This window comes from Euprymna scolopes, chromosome 43, assembly GCF_053919585.1.
Source record: "Euprymna scolopes isolate OS-2025 chromosome 43, ASM5391958v1, whole genome shotgun sequence".
Lineage (NCBI taxonomy): Eukaryota > Metazoa > Mollusca > Cephalopoda > Sepiida > Sepiolidae > Euprymna > Euprymna scolopes.
Genome location: NC_136524.1, coordinates 47,739,316 through 47,760,210, shown reverse-complemented (window position 1 = coordinate 47,760,210; position 20,895 = coordinate 47,739,316). Strand labels below are relative to the sequence as shown.

Sequence of the window (20,895 nt, the reverse complement as noted above, 5' to 3'; positions counted from 1 at the left end):
TAAAGGCTAGCATCTCATGTGAGGATTGGAAATGCCAGTCATTCTGCAATTCCAAGATCCAAATATGTATTTTTTCATGTAAAACAGCTCCTTCAGCATGTTAAAATTTCGGTACACTTTTTTTTTTTTTTTTTAAAGATCTGTTTCATTATGCAGAAACAACCAGTTATTATGTCATTAACCAATTGTTTCGGCATAACGAAACAGATCTGTAAAAAAAAAATGTACCAAAAATTTAACATGCTGAGGGAGCTGTTTTGCATGAAAAATAAATGTTTGGATCTTGGTATATGCAAAGAGTGAATACTAATTGAAAAAAAAATATTTTATTGAGAAAAATAACAGAAAGATATATATATATATATATATATATATATATATATTGATTTAAGTTATGAGGATTTTTTGAAGCATGAAGACAATGTCACTTTTTGATATTTCCAGCAGTCCTCCGCTCTTGATCACAAAAAAGTATTGAAATGAAATATATATATATATATATAATTTGGTTTTTATTTCTTTATTTTTTTGAGACAGCGAACTTCAAAATACATCACTGAAAAATATTTCCATTATACGCATATGCGATTTTTTTTCTCCATTTTCAATATGATTTCAAACATGCGGCTTGCATGCATATGGCATAATCTAGAGGTCAGATTTTTACAAAGTCAACATATTAGAGTGCATTTTGTCAATAACATATCAACTTTTGTCTTCCAAGTGGTCTATTGTGTCTGGTTTATCGGTGTAGATATGGAACTTAACATTACCCAAAGAAAATAATCTAATGGGGTTAAACCACACAAACTAGGTTTCCAGACGACAGGTTCATGTCACAAAATTATTTATTCATCAAATGTTTCTCTCATTAAATTGATTATATTATTTGCAAACGCTGCTTGGTCGTCAGCCACATGATGATAAATTGACAAATAAACTTAAAAAAATTGATGGTTGCCAAATCTGTAATTAAAGAAAATAGTTTTCAATTTAAAATGTGCTAGCTCTAAAAAAACATTATATATATAGCAGACAGTAGTTTTGCTGTTTACAGCTCATTAGTGCAGCTAGAAAAAGCAAGTGCTTCAAGCCGGGATTGAAACTCAACCATCAAGCTTACAGCCTATGCTTCTACCTTTTTGCTATCATCTAGCATCCACCCAGTGTAAGCAAAACATAAATGTTAACAAACATAAACATATTTTCAGCAGGTCTGAGAACTCTAATTAGGTTTTAACTAATGAGTAATGCCTTACAAGTAGTGACATTGCCAGTGATTTCCTTAAAAGAACTTTACCATAAATGGCATAAAAATGACACACACACTCACATACTGAGGGTGGAACAATAAAAGTATCGCCCTAATGAAAACAACACTACAGCTTCATTTTTAAGACTTTTATTGAAAAAAATCAATTCAAGTAAGTTAATTATGTAGTACAGCTGAGTCTATTCAATGTAGCTGCCTTCAGCCTCAATCACCACCTCGATATGGGCCTGGAACTGGGAGTATTCCTTTTTCCATGAGCTCAGCAGATGGCAGCGATCAGGCTGGCTTTTGTGTTATTGGAGGTCATGTTGGTGATGTTCTTGATGTATGACCAAACGAAGTAGTTCTGATAGTTCAGGTCAAGAATGGGGTGAAGGCAGTGAGAGGAGGATACAAAGTCATAGCACTCCTTCTAAAGCCAAACCTGGGTTTCTTTGGACGTGTGGGCCGAGTCTTACTGCCACACCCATAGTCTGCCAGTGGTCACCTAATTGTACCAGGGGATCACCACACTCTTCAGCACATCCAGGTACACTTTGGTGTTGACTTTTAAGCCAACTTTGAAGATGTGAGGTGGCATGATGTGGCCCTCACTTGAAACCACACCAAAGACTATAACCATGGTCAGAAACTTTGTTTTCAGCACCATGGGCATGTTCCTGTTATTTGTGACAATCCAGCAATGCATTTTGAGGGTTCTGGCAATGGTCCTGTTGTCATAACTTGGATTGGCAGGCAGCATGAGTTGTACAGCAGCGCATCTTTAATCTTGCTCATTGAACATTGTGTCACTTTCAGACATGATAGAAGACTCCTATCGCTCTTGGGACTTGTACACAACTGGCCAACTAGTAGATGGTCTGCAACAAAAAAAGAAAACCCATTTTCATTAAACAGAAATGGAATCATGTCATCTTTTCTAGGGAAATAATTTTATTGTTTCACTTTGCGTGTGTGTGTGTGTGTGTGTGTGTATATATATATATATATATATATATATCCGTATTCTTGTTTAATTGTTCAAAATAATGTTGTGGATGGCATTATATCATTGTGTGTGTGTGTATATGTATATATATATATATATATATATATATATATATATATATATATATATATATATAAGGAGAGAGAGAAAGATATGCTATGACATCATGTAAGGGGAGGCAACAATGAAAGATTTCCTTGGTAATACCGAGTAATGTTGGTATTTGTGTGTATGTATGTATATATATATATGTGTATATATATATATATATATATATATATATATATATATATATGTATATATATGTATATATGTATATATATGTATATATATGTATATGTATATATATATATATATGTATATATATATATATATATATTATTATTACTATAATTATTTTTTAATACCTAAAGACATGAGTGTTTTCTCCCTTCGGGAATTATCAGTGCAGGGAGTTACAATTACAGCCGGTCGGTTGATTCATACACAGCCATAAAGTCATCTCTGACTCCATTAGCAAAGAACAAACCACACAGCCAACGTTAACCATAAGAAATACAGTTGAAATTAGCATTTATATGAATGTTTAGACAACGAGAGTAATCTTATGATTTTAACATGATCTGTACATGTGAGCTTAATTGATTGACTGTAATTTACATTTGGAGTGCTCAACAATAAGAGCCGAGTTTTTATTTATATATATATATATATATATATATATATATATATATATATATATATATATATAAACTCGGTTCTTATTGTTGAGGAAATTGAGATTGTTTTAATCATAAGATCACATTTATTATATATAGTATGATCATAAACAAATAGTTGCACAAAATAGATCTATCAACTGGCTACCTCATATGCAATTTAACCCCATTAGATTATTTTCTTAGGGGTATGTTAAGTCGCATATCTATGCAGATAAACCAGACACAATAGATCATCTAATTATATGAATGATTTTGTGCTATAAAACAGCTGCTGTAAGCAATTGAACATTTTTAACATGCTGAAATAAATAAACAAATTCAACATCATCTTGAAATTTGGAATATAGACTTTTTGTCATATGTTTGTATATGCTCTGTAGTTACATCGAGCTTCAAGGATTGGTATAAATAAAAGGTGAAATATAAGTGAATATGCATATTTTCCCCATATATATATATAATTGGATCTATCGGACTACTCAGTTTGTATACCGTACATGAATGAAGGGCTTGTCTGAAAAACTTTAACGAATATGTAATCCATATGACATTAGGACAGTATTTAGGAGCGATTCAACTCTCCGGAAACAGCTTGTGAGAGTCAAACCCCCTACAGGAAAAATCATGACTGTGTATATGAGATCCTCTGTAAATATGAAAAACTATACGATGCTGAGACATTTCATCCACTAAAAGTATGGTTAAAAAGATATTGAAAAGCTGTGGTACGTGGAGAGATTGAAAAATTGGGTATAGCTAACCATATCTGGAAGGAAAAGGGCAACCATCTACCATTATGTGACAAAGTAAAAATAATAGAAAAGAATGGTGGAGAGTAAGAGGACTCAAAGAAGCAGCACATGTGCTGGGAGATAACCAACTACTAAGTAGACCTAGTATTGAATTTAATACGATATGGGGGACTGTTAATTATAAATAAATAATTAGTAATAAATAGTGATATTTACAACTATATATATAAAACGGGTTTAAGGCTCCTGAAATTTGTATTAGAATTGCCTGCAAGGATTCGTGGCGCAGTGATTAGAGTTTAGAGTACTTGGAAAAATCAATCGTAAAAGTGATATTCACCTGAAGGTTGAAGGTTCAATTCTTAGTGTGGGCGATCGCAAAATACAATTACGAATTACTTAGGACTTGTATCCAGACATGGCCGACAGAATGATATCATGTTACCCTCGGGAAGTAAATAAAGGGTTCCATTCGAAATTCCACCCAAATTTCTGAGTTCGACAAGATACGCCTGGAGAAGGTTAGAGATTACTGAAACGTTGTGAAAATCATGCGATGTGAACAGGAGTCCGATGAATCCAAATAATACGAAAACCCAATCCTCATCTAAAAAATTCAGCAATGAATTTACAAATTTGACATGAAATGTTTGAATTTCATATCAAAAGATTTTTATTATTCTATGTAGGACAAAGAATATATTTGAAATATTTTAGCTCCTTATCCTATAGGATTTCGATGTCTACCATCTCTTCAGAGGAGAAACTCTATCTTGTATATCGAGCAATTCTTATTTAGGTGGGATAATACTTATAGAATATTACTGCCAGTAATATCTTGTAAATCTTATAATCACAGGTTTCCATACCAGCTGATTGTTGGATAATTTTATTCTGAAAAATATATATATATAGATGATGATGATGATGATTCCGCATGGATGAAATCTATATATGTAAATAATCTCTTGTGTGCGCTTATTAAAAGCATGTTTCAGTTATTAACTTGACTTAAAGTAAAAGATTATATTTTCTTGTTTATTTGTATATCCGACCTTCAACAGTGGAATAAAACTCCCATGGTGCCATTCAGGCTAGGGAAGAAACCAGCTAAATCTAACCAGGTTGAACATCAAATGTGAAATGAGTCAATAATTTATTGTGTGTCTCAATAAGTATAGTTGCTAAGTACTGGTTAACACTTAGAAGTGCCTTAAAATGTTTTCAATAATTGTTAGTAATAATTTAATAATACCAATATAGCTCTCCAAATGTTGGTGTTATTTGCGTGTCAAAGTTGATATCAATCCGTACACAAATAATAGCAATTCTTAAATTGAAATAAGGAATTTGTAAAGTAGTCCTTCCAAGTAACCTTCGTCTAAATGAAATTAAAAATCCAATGAAATGCTTTTATTAGGTATATCTATCTATCTATCTATATATATATATATATATATATATATATAAACAGAGAATAAAATAAGTGTTTCATTGGACTTTTTATTATATATATATATATATATATATATATATATAACACCATTATTTATCATTCCCAAAAACAAAATATAGAATTAATTTACACTTAAATTTTGTTATTTTAATGCAGACACACACACACACACACACATGTGTGTATGTATGTATATATATATACACACACACCTAATAGATATTTATGAGAGTGAATTCCCCATCTTCTGAAATGATAACACATGATATACATGCTCTAAAGGTGAAAATTCACTTTCATTGAGCTTAATATTTGTTATAATTGAATATATATATATATATATATATATATATATATATATATATATATATACTTTCTTATAATCTTAAGAATATTTCTATTATTTTGTAACCATTAAAATTCATTTAAATATATTTTATTTTTCCACAGGAGGATTTCTTAATGTTGAGAGATGAGAAAAGGCCTTTTGTGAATAACCCTACATAGAACTCGTCTAAAATTAAAATGGGTTAAAAAGCAATAAAACTATCTTGCAACAACAAAAAAAAAAAATTATACATATCAGAATTAATGGTGGAAAAGGAATTAAAAGATGTATTTTTTGGGGAACTATTGGATGAAATATTTAACAAAATTTGATCTGTTTATATTAATAACGTAAATGCTAGTATAAAGTTAAAAACAAAAAAATAATTTTTTCAAACTAAAATAATATATATATATATATATATATATATTATTTATTTATTTAAAATTGAAGGATCTTGACGAGTCATAATAAATATTAAAGAAATGTCGCTGAGTAGAAAAGCTCAAAAGAGTCCCTATTTAGCACAGAATTGGTTTTTAATGTGGAGAGAAATCCAATTTCCCCAAAATGTAGCACTCTAGAAAAGAACAAAAAATAAAAATTGTCTCTGTACTTGTCTCAGACTTCTCCTTTGCTGACGAAAAACAGAATGAACTAAGCTTAGTGTCAGAACAGATACTACAGTTTGCTCCTTGTCATAATACCAAGGGATTGATTTGCTTCAGAAAAATGAATATTTAAATTCATTTTCACATGTAATTATCTCTCTAACCTGCCTGTAAGTAAATGAAAAATAATCCATTTTCAAGCCTATCCATAAGTAAGGCGGGACACTCTATTTCAAATTTGGGTTTAGTTTTGGTACCCTTGTAACTCTTGCTTTCCTTATTTTGTCCTTTAGGCCTCACATTCCATAAGCAATGTTTATGACAAAGGAGGAAGAATTCCTGTTTCTAGAGGGCAGAATCTGTTCCATATAACGCTCATTGTTGGCTTTTTTTTTTTTTTTTTTTTTACCTCCAAGTATTTTTTTTTAGCTCTTTACATCAAGTGGCTTTATGTCTCATCTAGAGCCATTTCTAAAAAAAAAAAAAAAAAAAAAAAAAAAAATTTTTTTTTTTTTTTTTTAAATATAATAAAGGCTAGTATTGGAATATGTACTGCCATTTGCAACTAGCAAAACATTGTCAAATTTTAAATTAAACTCCTTGCTTCTAGTAAAAATGTAAGATTCAAAGTGTATATGCCTATTGGGATTACTTATGACAAAAATTATACTATTATACTATTAAGAGGTTGTGGGGGTTGTGATAGGCTATACCTGTAAAAAAGCACTGACATTATGACTATTTATTAATCAGTGCTTGTTTACAATGGTGATCTTATAAATCAATGCGTTTCAGGTGTAAACATTATGTGCTTGCATATCATGTTGAAAATATAAATTTAAAAATAACTGCAAGTAAAAACAGAATTCATTGAATTATCAAGTTTTATCGTATGTTTCAATGCAGAAGAGTTGTGCTACCAATTCAGTATAGCAAACTGACTTATCTCTCTTGTCTTAAACTAAGGTTTCGCTATTTTTAAACACAAAAAAAAGGTCAGAACATAATTGTGGGTAATTTGTTAAAAATACATCTCATACATCTACTGGAGCATTTTTTTTTTTTTATATATATAATTTTTGGAATTTATACTAATTTTGACATGACTCGTAAGTATGTAATACTTTCATCTGAAAAGTGTTGGCTTAAAAGATTGATGTAAACAAGCATCTATTAATCAAAGGGAAGTAACTCAGATGCAGTAGTAGTAATAGTGTTCTAGTGTTGCATAGGTGATGGACAGCACCGAAAAATATTGGATCCAGGCAAAACCAGTTGTGTATTGGATTGCTGGCGATGATGTCAACCCTATGAAGAATCAAGATCATGAAACAATGGGAAAATATTTTAACTGGATCGGAATTGCTAAAAGTATTTCAAATCGCACAAAATAAGAGAACAATTAGATTCTGATCCAGCAATGTGAATGATATAAATATAAGTCAAGTTAAAACAAAGGCAGTCACACCTCTGCCGTTTTAATGCCACACACCACCCCATACTGACTCAAACTCTTGTTTGTCAGATTATTATCTGCAATGTAAATAAAACTTTGTTGATTTAACAAGTTGTTCTTTGATTACAAAACCCATGGTCATCAAAGTACACATACTAGAGCATGCATTTTTTAAGAGTGCTAACCATAAAATATATAGACAACAATATTACTCTAGAATAAAAACAAAAGAAAAAAAAGCTGTCAATTTTTTTTAACTTTGACTCCTATTATGACCCCTTAACATTTATTGTTTTGGGCTCAAATCAAGTTAAGTTAGATCCATGTCCAAGGAACCTATATCTAAAATTTCAAGTGTTTAGACCCAAAATTGTCGGAGGAGTTTGGTAGAGTTCTCAAAGGTCAAATTGTTGAACTTTGACCCCTTAACAGCCAAATTTCTGGCTGAGCCCCGATCACAAAGATTTTCCCAAATTTCAATACCCTGTATATCAAATTTTGAGTCTGTAGACTTAAAATTGACAGAGTTATACCATAGGGAAATGTACGCACACACACACCCACGTTCACACATATATATATATATATATATATATATATATATATATATTGCTTTGACATACGACCATCGATGACAACCTGGATTCTTCTTTAAGAAGGATTTAATTATGTTAAGCATTCATCCAGTAATACCATAGGATTTGATTTTCACAAGACCATCATGCCATACCCTGTCAAAGGCCTTAGGTATGTCTAGGGCTACTGCCCCCCCCCTCCCCGCTTTATCCAGTGCATGGTATATACGTTCAGAAATTACAGTTAGCATATTTGCGATAGAACAATCTTTCCTAAACCCATACTATTGGTTGGACAGAAGTTTAGAAGTGTGAGGTGGTGGACTAGAACTTTGTTAATTATGGCTGCAAATATTTTGGCGAAAAAAAGGAGGAGGGTAATGGGGCGATAATTTGATAGGTCAGTTTGTTAAAGTGATTCCAAACTCTCTATCTATGCCTAAAATTAAATGAAAATCTCTTGAGCAGGATTTCTTTCCTAGACCTGTCCGTCTGTGGAACACAATACCATAGGAGCTGCTTCCCAGCTAACTATAACACGGTCCTCTTTAACTCTAATACGAAGAAGTTCCTGTTGAACCGCCTTCTTATATAGTTAAACCATACCAGATTCCACCGTTACTGATCACTAGGGTGTTTTCTTATCGTTTACTTAACAATCGGTCTTTATCTGAGAGTGATCTCTTGATCTTGATAAGTGGTTACCCATAAGTAAAAAAAAAAAAAAAAAAAAGTTTTCTACATGAAAACAAATAATAAATTATTGAAACCATTCTTAAAATGTTATTATAAAGGGATTAAAATTGTACTATTTAAAAAAAAAAAAAAAAAAAAAAAAAAGTTGAGGAGATAGTATCTTTCATTGATCCTTGTCCTTGAGTGGCTTTTGGCTCTTAATAAGTGGTGACCTCCAAGTGTGTGTGTGTGTATATATATATATATATATATATATATATATATATATATATACATACATGCACACACACAAATGAATTATTAAAACTTTTAAAATATTTTCAAGGGAAGTAATCTAAATGAAAACTATTGGCTTTTTCAAAAATCACAATACGATGTAGATTTATATTAAAGATATATAATGCAAGTTATTCATTTCAAAATACTTTGAGCTAGATAATTAACCACAGGATGGCAGGTAGTTTTTTTTTTTTTTTTGTGTAAGAGAGTATCAAACATTATTTATATACTAAAACTTTGTGTGTTGTATGTTTGCTTGCTTCTCACCGTATGCACTGAATGGTTTCACATGAGATGAATAACGTAAAAAAATGGGTGTATGGTAAGAGAATTGATGACAGTAGGTGAATGAGACAAATAATTAAAAGGAGAGGAGGAGGAGGGAGAAAAAAGATGGGTGGATGACTTCATAGACCTACCATTCTTCATCCTTCATGATGCCATCCATTTTCAAGTAAATATCATCAACACATTGGAACACTCATCCTGAAGTCGGATGCAAGAGCTAAGTTCATTCACATATATTTCATCGGGGTTCAAGCCTATTGATTTACGAATGGATATGTACAGAAAATTATTGTAAGTAAAAAAAATTAAAAAAAAAAAATGGTGCTTGTGTAGATTGTGATTTTTTTTTTTTTTTTTTTTTTTAACCAATGCATTTCAGGTGAAAACATTATTACACACTTAAGTGTCTTCTTGAAATTAGTATAAATTCCAAGAATTAAGAAAAACGATCCTGTAGAAAAGTAATTACAAGTAAAAATAAAATTTATTTTTATTGTATGTTTAATATAGAGGTGATGTGCACCCAATTCAGTATAAGAGAGATAACTCTTGCCTTAAATTGATCTTAATTAAGGGTCTGTCATCTTTAAACATGATATCTGGTATCTGGGAATGTAATGGTGGCTTATTTTTTTTTTATTATTTATTTATTTTTTATTTATTTTTTTTTTTTTTGGTAAAATACTTCTAGCACAATTAATTCTTGATACATTTTTGTCACAATTTTGGGAATTCATACTAATTTCGTCATAAGTTGTAAATACGTAATGTTTTCACCTAAAATGTGTAAATTTAAAAGATCGTCAATGTAAACAAGCACCAAAAAAATATATATATATTTGCAAATTCCAAAAGCTTTTTTGTAAATTTTTAATTAAATTGCACAAGAAATACTGACCAAACTGGTCACAGGTGGTTTAATAATTTATGAATTTATTGTTTATCATAAAAAAGGTGAAGATTTCTTCATACCTTTTATTTTGTTTATTTGCAAACTGTTATCCTCATCTTTATCGTTGTTGCTTTCACCACATTTCGGCCAACTATTCCTCTAATCAGGTGATTAACTGCGACGGGATAGGGATACTGAGTCTCTTAATTGTATCCTTAGTAATTACTGCCTTCCATAGTTGTTGTTGTCGTCTCATCATGAAATGTCGTAAAACAAAAACAACTACAAAGATTAGGATAACAGTCTGCAAACAAACTAAATAAACAAATTCCTCATCTCAAAGGATTCCAATAATAAAATAATATTCTTTATACCTTTTTACTTCCTTCCCTCTAAGATTCTAAAGCAAAACACTAAATTGTCCCAGACACCCTTGAGCAAAGTGTTTTCTTCACACATTCTCGGGCTTTTCCATTATTTTCCCCCACACACACCCAACCGGACAAAGGAGGGATTGAACCTAGTAATTTACTCCCAGTTGTCCGTTCGTTTGTTCACATTTTTCTTAATAATCATGCCTGGGATTTTATAAATAAATTTTTGCACAAACATTAGTCATGGTGAAAGTAATTTTTTCACATGTGGAGGGGGATCCTGCATGCTCGTCTCTTTTTGCTACCTGCCCTAAGCATAATCATATCGACATACCAGTTCTTCTTAGATCACTAAAGTTAAGCAATATTGAGCCTGGTCAATACCAGATGGATGCCCATTTGAGAATACCATGCACTGTATGTAGGAGGAAATTGACACCACCTTGCAAGAACTGCAAAAACTTGTTATCTCTCCTGATTGGTATATACATGCAACTGGGAACCACTTGTGAATTTAATATTCCCTTGACATTTTCTCTTTTGGAGGAAGCTGGTCCAACCTGCCTAATGTGAATGCTGCTGGGGTACCTACCCTTTTTCTTGCAACTGATATCAACTACCCAAACTCTATCTACCTCAGCTCTGTCCTGGATGTGATCTTATTACTACATCCAATTTTGTAGCTTTGGGGAAATGTGGAGTCACCCCTTAATTGGAATTTCTCTCAGTTCCACTCAGAGCTAGAATGGCAATACCTCTCTCTATGGATTAAAAAGAATCTGTGATGTGACATGAAACTACATTTGATGATAGAACCCTGATTTGGGAGCTCTGAGGAGTGTCAAAGGTTGTTTAATTCTCTCCCACTACAAGAACTTAGGCACCAGCGTCAGAAAGTATGTTTGAGAAGTCACTACCCCTGAGGAGGGATACTCTGTCTGATAAGCAAAAAATACCTGGGCATCTCCGTTGGCATTCTCTGGGAAGGACATCTCAAGCGATTAGCAATAAACTAACCACTTCTCAAAGAGAAAAGGTAAAGCCTGGGAGGGTGGACCACCTAGAACTGCACAAAACTAAACTCCCACTGCAAACTCAGCAGGGACTGGATCATTACAGAAATGGTCTAGTCTCTGTTGACTTTGAAAGCTGAGGATAAAAATCCCTAGCTAGGGAGTGTGAGAGTAATTAATTCAATTATCATTACTCCCAGCTCTGTTCTAAGCTAGAGTAATACAACCTGTTACACTTGAGGCTATTCTCTATCTCTACGAATCTACTATCAAACCATCTGTGGACTATTGTTGTCATATTTGGAATGGTGAATCTCTGTCCCATTTGAAGGTTCCTTTGATAAGGTGCGGAAATGTATCTGACTTGATTGCCCCTACCCTTTCTTCTTCTCTGCAACCTCCCTCTCACAAACACGATGTTGCTAGTTCCAGTCCTTTTCTATAATTACTATTATGGTATGCGTTCTTCAGAATTGTCTTATCTATTCTCTGCTTCTTTTGTTCCAGCTTGTTTGACTTGTTGGTCTAGTCGTCTTCATCAATTAGCTGTTTTGATACCTCATTGTAATACAGCTTCCTATTCCAGTGGCTTCTTCCTCAGAACTGCAGACTTGTGGGACTTTCCTCCTGCTCTGTTTCCCCCCACCTTTTAACCTTGATCCTTTCAGAACTAAGGCTAATAGGTGTCTCTTGTCTTTGCGATAATCATCTTTCATTCTTGTTAGCTCCTTGCTTAGCCATGTCTGGAGCGATTTCCGTTAAAAAAAAAAATAAATAAAATAAAGTATGATCTATTATTTCCACACTAATTTATTTATTAAATATTAGAGTTGGGTGGTATGGCAATTAAGCTTTATTTAATTTTTAACATTAATACCTCAGTTTCATTTTTTTTCCTAAGGAAGCCAATAAATCTCACTGAATTAACAGAATAGATACTACGCTTTGCCAAAAGGCTAAAAATTTGCCCGAATGTCACTATTATAATAAGGAGCTAATCAACTTTGTCACTGAACCTCTTATTTACAGAGTTAACTGTTGAAAGCCAACTTATTGGGTGAATTTCTACCAGTGTTTTGTTTAATTTTTTAGCAATTATCAAGACTCTACTGATGATATCATGTCAACCGTTCTGTTCTTGTTCTAATTTAACACTCGGCATTACTTAGTTTCGAGATAAATAAATGCTTTAAAATAAGTAAAAACACCAAATACTTATTCGGGTAGGTAGAAGAGTAACTTATCTTGCCTTTGGTAACGTTTATTTGTTATATATTTTTTTTTTACCACATTTTCGTCTTGTTGTTGATAGTACTAAATCCACTAAAATAATAGTTGAAGCTTAACTGAAAACTGAAGCGAGGCAGAGGAGTGTATGACAACATTTTATTTTCAAATTTTTTTTATTTTTTCATGGGAACCATTTCTTATGTGATGGTCAATAATTATTCTGTCTTGTTATTTCATATTGCTATTTCAGTAAAGAGGTGGTCAACTTGGTGACTCAATCATTTGCTTAACAGACTAGCTAAAATAAGCATCCGGAGGAGAACTACTTCTGTGGTCATCATTACATCAGGTCTTTGTGTGATCAATATTATGTCAGGTCTCTGTGTGGTCATCATTACGTTGGGTCTCTGTGTGGTCATCATTACGTTGGGTCTCTGTGTGGTCATCATTACGTTGGGTCTCTGTGTGGTCATCATTACGTTGGGTCTCTGTGTGGTCATCATTACGTTGGGTCTCTGTGTGGTCATCATTACGTTGGGTCTCTGTGTGGTCATCATTACGTTGGGTCTCTGTGTGGTCATCATTACGTTGGGTCTCTGTGTGGTCATCATTACGTTGGGTCTCTGTGTGGTCATTATTATGTTGGGACTTCGCCGGGTCATCATTACGTCGGGACTTCGCTGGGTCATCATTACGTCGGGACTTCGCTGGGTCATCATTACGTCGGGACTTCGCCGGGTCATCATTACGTCGGGACTCTGCCGGGTCATCATTACGTCGGGACTTCGCCGGGTCATCATTACGTCGGGACTTCGCCGGGTCATCATTACGTCGGGACTTCGCCGGGTCATCATTACGTCGGGACTTCGCCGGGTCATCATTACGTCGGGACTTCGCCGGGTCATCACTACGTCGGGACTTCGCCAGGTCATCACTACGTCGGGACTTCGCCGGGTCACCATTATGTCGGGACTTCGCCGGGTCACCATTACGTCGGGACTTCGCCGGGTCACCATTACGTCGGGACTTCGCCGGGTCACCATTACGTCGGGACTTCGCCGGGTCATCATTACGTCGGGACTTCGCCGGGTCATCATTACGTCGGGACTTCGCCGGGTCATCATTACGTCGGGACTTCGCCGGGTCATCATTACGTCGGGACTTCGCCGGGTCATCATTACGTCGGGACTTCGCCGGGTCATCATTACATCGGGACTTCGCCGGGTTATCATTACGTTGGGTATTTTTTTGGCCTTTTTAAGTATATTTTACGTTTTTTTATATAATTTTTTTCTTTCTTTTCTTAGTTTAAAGCTATATCTGTGCTCAAGTCACCCACTGACTCCGTACCACGAGCTCCTGAAAATAACCGGCATAAAAATAACTCTAACAGTGTTACAGAAGAAGAAGGAGATGTTGTGGCCAGTTTAGACAGATTAGAATCTGAAGCAAAAGAGGTAAGTAATTGTGGTCAAATCTTTGTGTATCTTTATATTTTGGTAATATTCAACATAGTCCATCACTTTCCAGTGATTTTTTTTTTTTTTTTCTATACTGTTAGTAATTTTATTTTTCAACTATGAATGAGAATTGTTTCTCTTTCTTTCCATTTTTAATTTTTCTTTTTTTTTTGTTTTTCTTTCTCATTTTTATTTTAATTTTACATTCCTCTTTTGTTTCATTTTTCTTTTCTTTTTTCACTTTTCTTTTTATTTTTTTCAGTTTTTTATTTTTTCGTTTTTCTTTTTTATTTTTCTTATATTTTTTTCCTTTTTATTTGCTTCCTTTTTTTAATCATTTTCTTGTTTTTTCTTGTTTCTTTTTCTTGTTTCTTTTTTATTTTTTCCTTTTTTTATTTTTTCTTTCTTTTCCCATTTTTTATTTTTTCCATTTTTTCTTTTTTCCATTTTTTCTTTTTCCCCCTTTTTTTCTTTTTTCCTTTTTTTCTTTTTTCCTTTTTTTTCTTTTTTTCTTTTTTTCTTTTTTCCTTTTTTCTTTTTTCCTTTGCTTCTTTTTTCCTTTGTTTCTTTTTTCCTTTGTTTCTTTTTTCCTTTGTTTCTTTTTTCCTTTGTTTCTTTTTTCCTTTTTTTTCTTTTTTCCTTTTTTTTCTTTAGAAATGCATAACTTTTTGAAAATCAAGCCTAATGAAAATAAAAAAATTAAAAAAAAAGACATTTAATAAACACAAATGCTAAATATTTATCCAAGAAATGAAACAATATTGCAAAACAGAATTGTTATATTATAGCCAAAACAATCATTGAATAAAAGGCAATAACAAATAATGTTTTTTTTCATAAATATTCTTATATGCAAATTAGTTAACTTAACAACTGCATTTTTTTTTTTTTTTTTTTACATATGAGTCATCACTTATCAAGGCCTGAAGGCTACTTAAGGATAAGGGTTAATGAGTGTACGGTAGTCACTGAGATAATACCATATTAATAATAGAGTGGAGATGGGGTAGAAATGGATTATTTGGGTAGTGAGGAGGCTCAACAAGAACTTGTTTATATTGGACTTGGAGATGATCATATTGTAGTCAGCTGGAAAGCAAGCAGTTCTAGGATAGAAGCTTTGTTCATGGAATTTGTGTTTAGATTTAGGCACTGATAGAGAATGGCGTGAACTTTTGATGGTTGTTGTAGCTAAATGAGTTTTTTTTTTGTTTTTTTTTTACGTTTGGCAGAGAGAGACCATAGATTGAAGCTCAGACGAGCACTTGCCATGAAAATATCGCATGTATATATAAGCTGTATATAAAAAACATTGTGTGCTTGCTCGTGTAAAGTTTAATTAAGTTTAAATGCGTCCAATTTTCGAATTCATTTATATAACAACACAAAATGGTGCTTAGGATCTTTTATTATAATATTGCTGATTTGGTTCTTGTCCAGAACCCACCCTATATTAAAAAGCAAAAAATGAAAATAAATAAATTTGCATAATATATATATATATATATATATATATATATATATATATATATATACTTGTGGCAAAATGAAAATATATTCCCCAAATCACATAGTTTTATTTTAAAATAAAAAAAAAATTAAATTTTATGAGTATCCAAGGAGTGACTGTCTTACCTGCCATTTTTTTTGGGGGGGGGGGGTCGTCTCAAATAACAAGGGAGATAACTCGGCAATAATTCAAACTTGAAAGATTTATGTTGTAATGCCTATGAATTTTCATTAATTGCTTAAAAATGATTTTCTTGTTTAAAAATAAAAGTACTTCATCAATTTACATGATTTTCAGAATACAATATTTTCACTTTGTCCTGAGTGCATACATCACTCATATTTTGTCTTCATATTTTTTTTTTTTTTTTAATATAGGGGGAATTCAGAACAAGAACGACCGATTTGGTTGAATTGATACATTTCTTCATATATTTGCATCCATTTAAAACTTTGTTCTTTTGTTTTCTTCAAACAATCATAGAGATACCAAAAGTCATGACGTCAATGTCAGTAAAAGATATTAATCCTAAAATGTGAGGAATTGGTAAAGCAAGTTTTTCATTTTTTTTTTTTTTTAATTAAAAAAAAGAAAATGGCTACTCGCTCATAAATTGACACACTACTCTTAATATATTCTAAGAAACGTTATTAACCACAACATTGATTATACAACGAATACTTTTGATCAATTTAATTTTTTTTTTTTTTTTGATTCTTCTTCGTTATTGTAGCAAAATTAAACAATCTAAAAAAATTGAATTTCAAGTGAAACTAATGTTATCTACTGAATTGTCATGTCACAGTAATGAACATATCCAAAAATTACTAAAAACGATAATCAATTAATTATGAAAATAGTTTTCAAAGACAATTAGCGAAAATTGAGTTTTGCAAAAAAAAAAAAAAAAAAAAAAAAAATGGAGAGTTCTAATTGTAGCAAAAGGGAGGTAAATATTTTATGAAAACTGAAAATTTTTAGCCAATTTAATAAAATTCATTTTTGCTAATTCACTTCGAAAACTGTTTTTCATTAATAATTAATTTTATTGTTTTCGTAATTTTTTTTAATATTTTCATTACTGCAACATGACAATTTAGTTGTTTCACTAGAAATTCAGTATTTCTATTTCTCTGTTTTTGCTATGATAGCAAAGAACATTTTTTTTAATAAATATTTACTTTTGGTACAAGTCCACAGTTCAACCTAAATAAAAAAAATAAAAATAAAAAAAGATACAAAAACATCTTTGGTGTATATACCGTCACAGAATGAAAATATCATATTCCAAAAGTCATGTAAATTGATCAAGCCATGATCGGATAAATGTCTAAAGTAATTTGTAATAGTCTGAATGATACAAATTATTATTCATCATCTAAAAAATTTTAAAAATCATAAAACGGGTTTGACATTTTACAAAATTGTCTTGACAAAGGTTGGAAACATTTTCAGACAAAATGATGAAGCCAAGAGAAAAAAATAATTTGGTTCTTGTTTAAAATTCAACCTGATTAAAAAAGTAAACCTCTTTATGATGCATGTACCTGTCCATGGTAAGATGTCATATTCAAAAATTATAAATTGATCAAGTAGTTCTTTTTTTTTTTTTTTTAACTAAGAAAATCAAATTTTATGAGTAATCAAAAAGAGACTGTCTTGCATCACCATCTTGAGAAGGGGGGGGAAACAGTCAGATAAGTCCACAATAATTCAAATTTGTGATGCTTACAATTACATATTAATCGCTTAAAATGATTTAAAAATGATCTTTATAAAACAAAACTTAATTTACGTGATTCTTAGAATATGACATTTTCATTCCAGGATTTTTCCGTATTTTTATTTTTTCAAGTTGAACCAAGGACTTTCACCTTACTTTTAATAAAAGTAATTGGTGCTTGTTTAGATTAGTGATATATTAAATCAACGCATTTCGGGTGAAAACATTACATATGTGTGTGGCATGTTGAAATTAGTATAAATGACAAAAAAATGATCTAATAGAAAAAATATAAAGTAAATATAGAATTTATTAAATTATCGAGTTTTATCATGTTTTAACATGGAAGCGTAGTGTGACCAATTCAGTATGACAGACTGAATTATCTCCCTTGACTTGAAATTAAGAGTCTGCCCTTTTTAAACACAAAATGTCAGAACATAATTGTGGATGATTTTTTGTTAAAAATACATTCTAGCACATATTCTACTGGATCATTTTTCATGATTTTTTTTTCTAATTTTGACATGCAACATAAGTACGCAATATTTTCACCTGAAATGTGTTGGTTTAAAACATCTCTAATCTACACAACTACCCAGATTTCTTCTCATATAATAATGGATATAATACACAACAATCTACATTGAAGAGTAATTTAAATGCACATCTGATCTCAACTCTATCTTCTAAGATTTAAAAAAAAAAAAGCACACACACACACCCATATACACACAAAGCTGCTTCCCTATTACACACAAATGTTAACTAATAATACTAACTGTATCATACGATAACAATATCAATAAGTTTAAAATTTCTTGTAACAAAAACCTAAGAATAAGCGAAGTAAAAAAAAAAAAAACAGAAAAATGAACGTTTCGTGAAAAATGGCTTAAATAACACTGCTTCAATATTAAAATTAAAAAACCAAAAAAAAAAAAAAAAAAAAACCATCTCACACCACGATTCAAACCCAAACCTTTTAGATTATGACCCAACGCTCTAACCAACTGAGCTAACACGACGTACATGAAATTGTGTCAGTTCTTCAAATATTTAAACTAAATCAGGTTATGACGTTGTCTGACGTATGCGTAGAACTGATCTCATCATAAGAGGACAGTTTTTGTTGGACCCCCCCCCCCCTGTAGAAAAGTGTTGATTTGAGGGTGAAAAAATTAACGTTTTTGGCCAATTTTTTTCGGTATTTGGAGGGCGAAGGATGGGGCTTTCATATGAGACCAAGTTTGTGAATTTTTGTTCTGTCTGTCAAAAGTTTTTAGCAGACACACATACACACATACATTTTCGCTTTTATTTTATAGATATATATTTTAGGATTCATAGTTAGATTCTGTGAAGTAAAAATATAGAATTAAAAAGAAATTTGTTTGAAACAAGGAATACAAGAAATTTAGTGATTTCCTTAATCCATGGATTTTCAATGTATGGCTCATATCTTCAGAGAAAATGTATTTAGCAAAATAATCATTATCAATAACCACAAATTTTGTTATTTAGCACATATGTTGAAAATTAGAGTTACCAAAATTTAAAAAAAAAAAAAAACATGAGGACATTAATTGGGAAAGAATTGGTAATTCCAATATCAAAAGCAATGCCCAAAATATAATTTAAAAAATAGTTAATATCTTAACGGCAAGCAAACAAAAAAGCTCGCTATGTTTTCTGAAAGTTTTTAACTTCATCATTTGGAAATATGATATTTTTCATCTTAAATTTAAATCTATATATAAAATTATATATGTATGATTGTTTTTGCTAATTGGCAAATTTATATATTCCGGTTGGATTTTACCATTTTTTCCGATGGATAACTTAATACCGAAACAAATGGAATTTAAAATCTTTAAACTTTTACTGTTGCCAAGAATCTTTGCCATTTCTTCCAGACATTGGATTCTACAATTTTGGACATTGCTTTTGATATTTGAATTATTAACCAATCTCTAAATATAAAAGCGAAAATGTGTGTGATGTATGTATGTTTGTGCACCTTTTTCTTGCATGTCCGCAAAAGGCTTTTTTCGGCCTTTTGGGTAGGCTCGCTCCTTAAAACTTTTTATATCACGTCTAAATCATAATAACTACGACTAAAGAACAGGGGTCGCGGCTATCTTTAATTTGCCCGACTTTTACCAGCTATTTTCGATCGCCACATGCTCTATTTTGTATATTGGGCTATTTTATTTGACTGAGATTGTCTTATAAAAATATTTCCTCCCAACAATATTTTATAAGACTGTAAACTATAAGATTAATTAATTTGTGATTTAATTAATATATATATATATATATATATATATATATATATATATCAAAAGTGGTAATTAGTAAAAACCTGAAAGAGTGCTCAATACTATTGTAGAGCAAATATATATATTACCGTTTTATCTGCTTACTTACACATTTCAAGTATAAAATCGTATCAACGATCTGATAATTTCATCAGATTTGACAGAAAAACAAAAATAAACTAAAATCTGATGAAATTATCGGATCGTTGATATGATTCAGTAATCGAAACGTGTAACGAAGCAGATAAAATGGTAATAATATATATATTCCTCCCAAACCTCTGGCCTTAATGGAGAGGAGACTAAAACTTGCTGCTATCATTTCAAATGATCTGAAATAACAGCAAGGAGAGACTTGATTCCAAATATTTCTCATATCTTATATTTCTCCTCTTTGGTAAATAGAGTACAATTATGTATATCTCCAGTCTCAAATAATCCCTATACATTGTGACATTTAATTTATGTATGAAAACCAAAGAGGTGAGATATAACATATGAGAAATATTTGGAATCAAGTCTCCCCTTGCTGTCATTTTAGAGCAGCAAGTTTTAGTTTCCCCTTCATTAAAGCCAGAGGTTTTTGGAGAAATATCAGATATTTTGTAATTCATATGCAAAACTAGGAAAACAAACGACTATGATTAAAACATTGGTAAAGGTGCAGTATCTTTCCAACCTCAAAAAATCCTTTAAAATTACCACTATTATTGTAGGTTTTTGAAAGTGCTGAAAACGAAAATAACATTTAAATTCCAAGAAATGAGTGGTTTCTAAGATATGAAGAATTATAGTTTAAAAACGTGTGGGGGGGATCACTTTTCTATATTAATTTAATGTAAAATGAACACCCACTTGTTATTAAGCAATGTAACTCTTTATGTCATAAGTTGTGGCCATTGCTGTATGCGCAATGTGGGCATATTTATCTTAATACCTGGAAAAATA

The 20,895-nt window shown here is 31.6% G+C and overlaps 1 protein-coding gene across 4 annotated transcripts in view; it reads left to right on the top strand.

Moving 5' to 3' along the window:
* LOC145268323 (serine/threonine-protein phosphatase 2A 56 kDa regulatory subunit delta isoform-like) overlaps window positions 1–20,895 on the top strand; it is a 243,045-nt gene that overhangs the window by 199,782 nt on the left and 22,368 nt on the right. For 3 of the 4 annotated variants that reach the window (XM_080123811.1, XM_080123810.1, XM_080123812.1), the window contains one exon: window positions 14,241–14,390. In XM_080123811.1, coding sequence (XP_079979937.1) covers window positions 14,241–14,390 — 150 coding nt within the window. Of the gene's footprint in view, window positions 1–5,641; window positions 5,806–14,240; window positions 14,391–20,895 lie in introns of those variants that run through there. The other variant, XM_080123813.1, reaches the window with a different exon arrangement.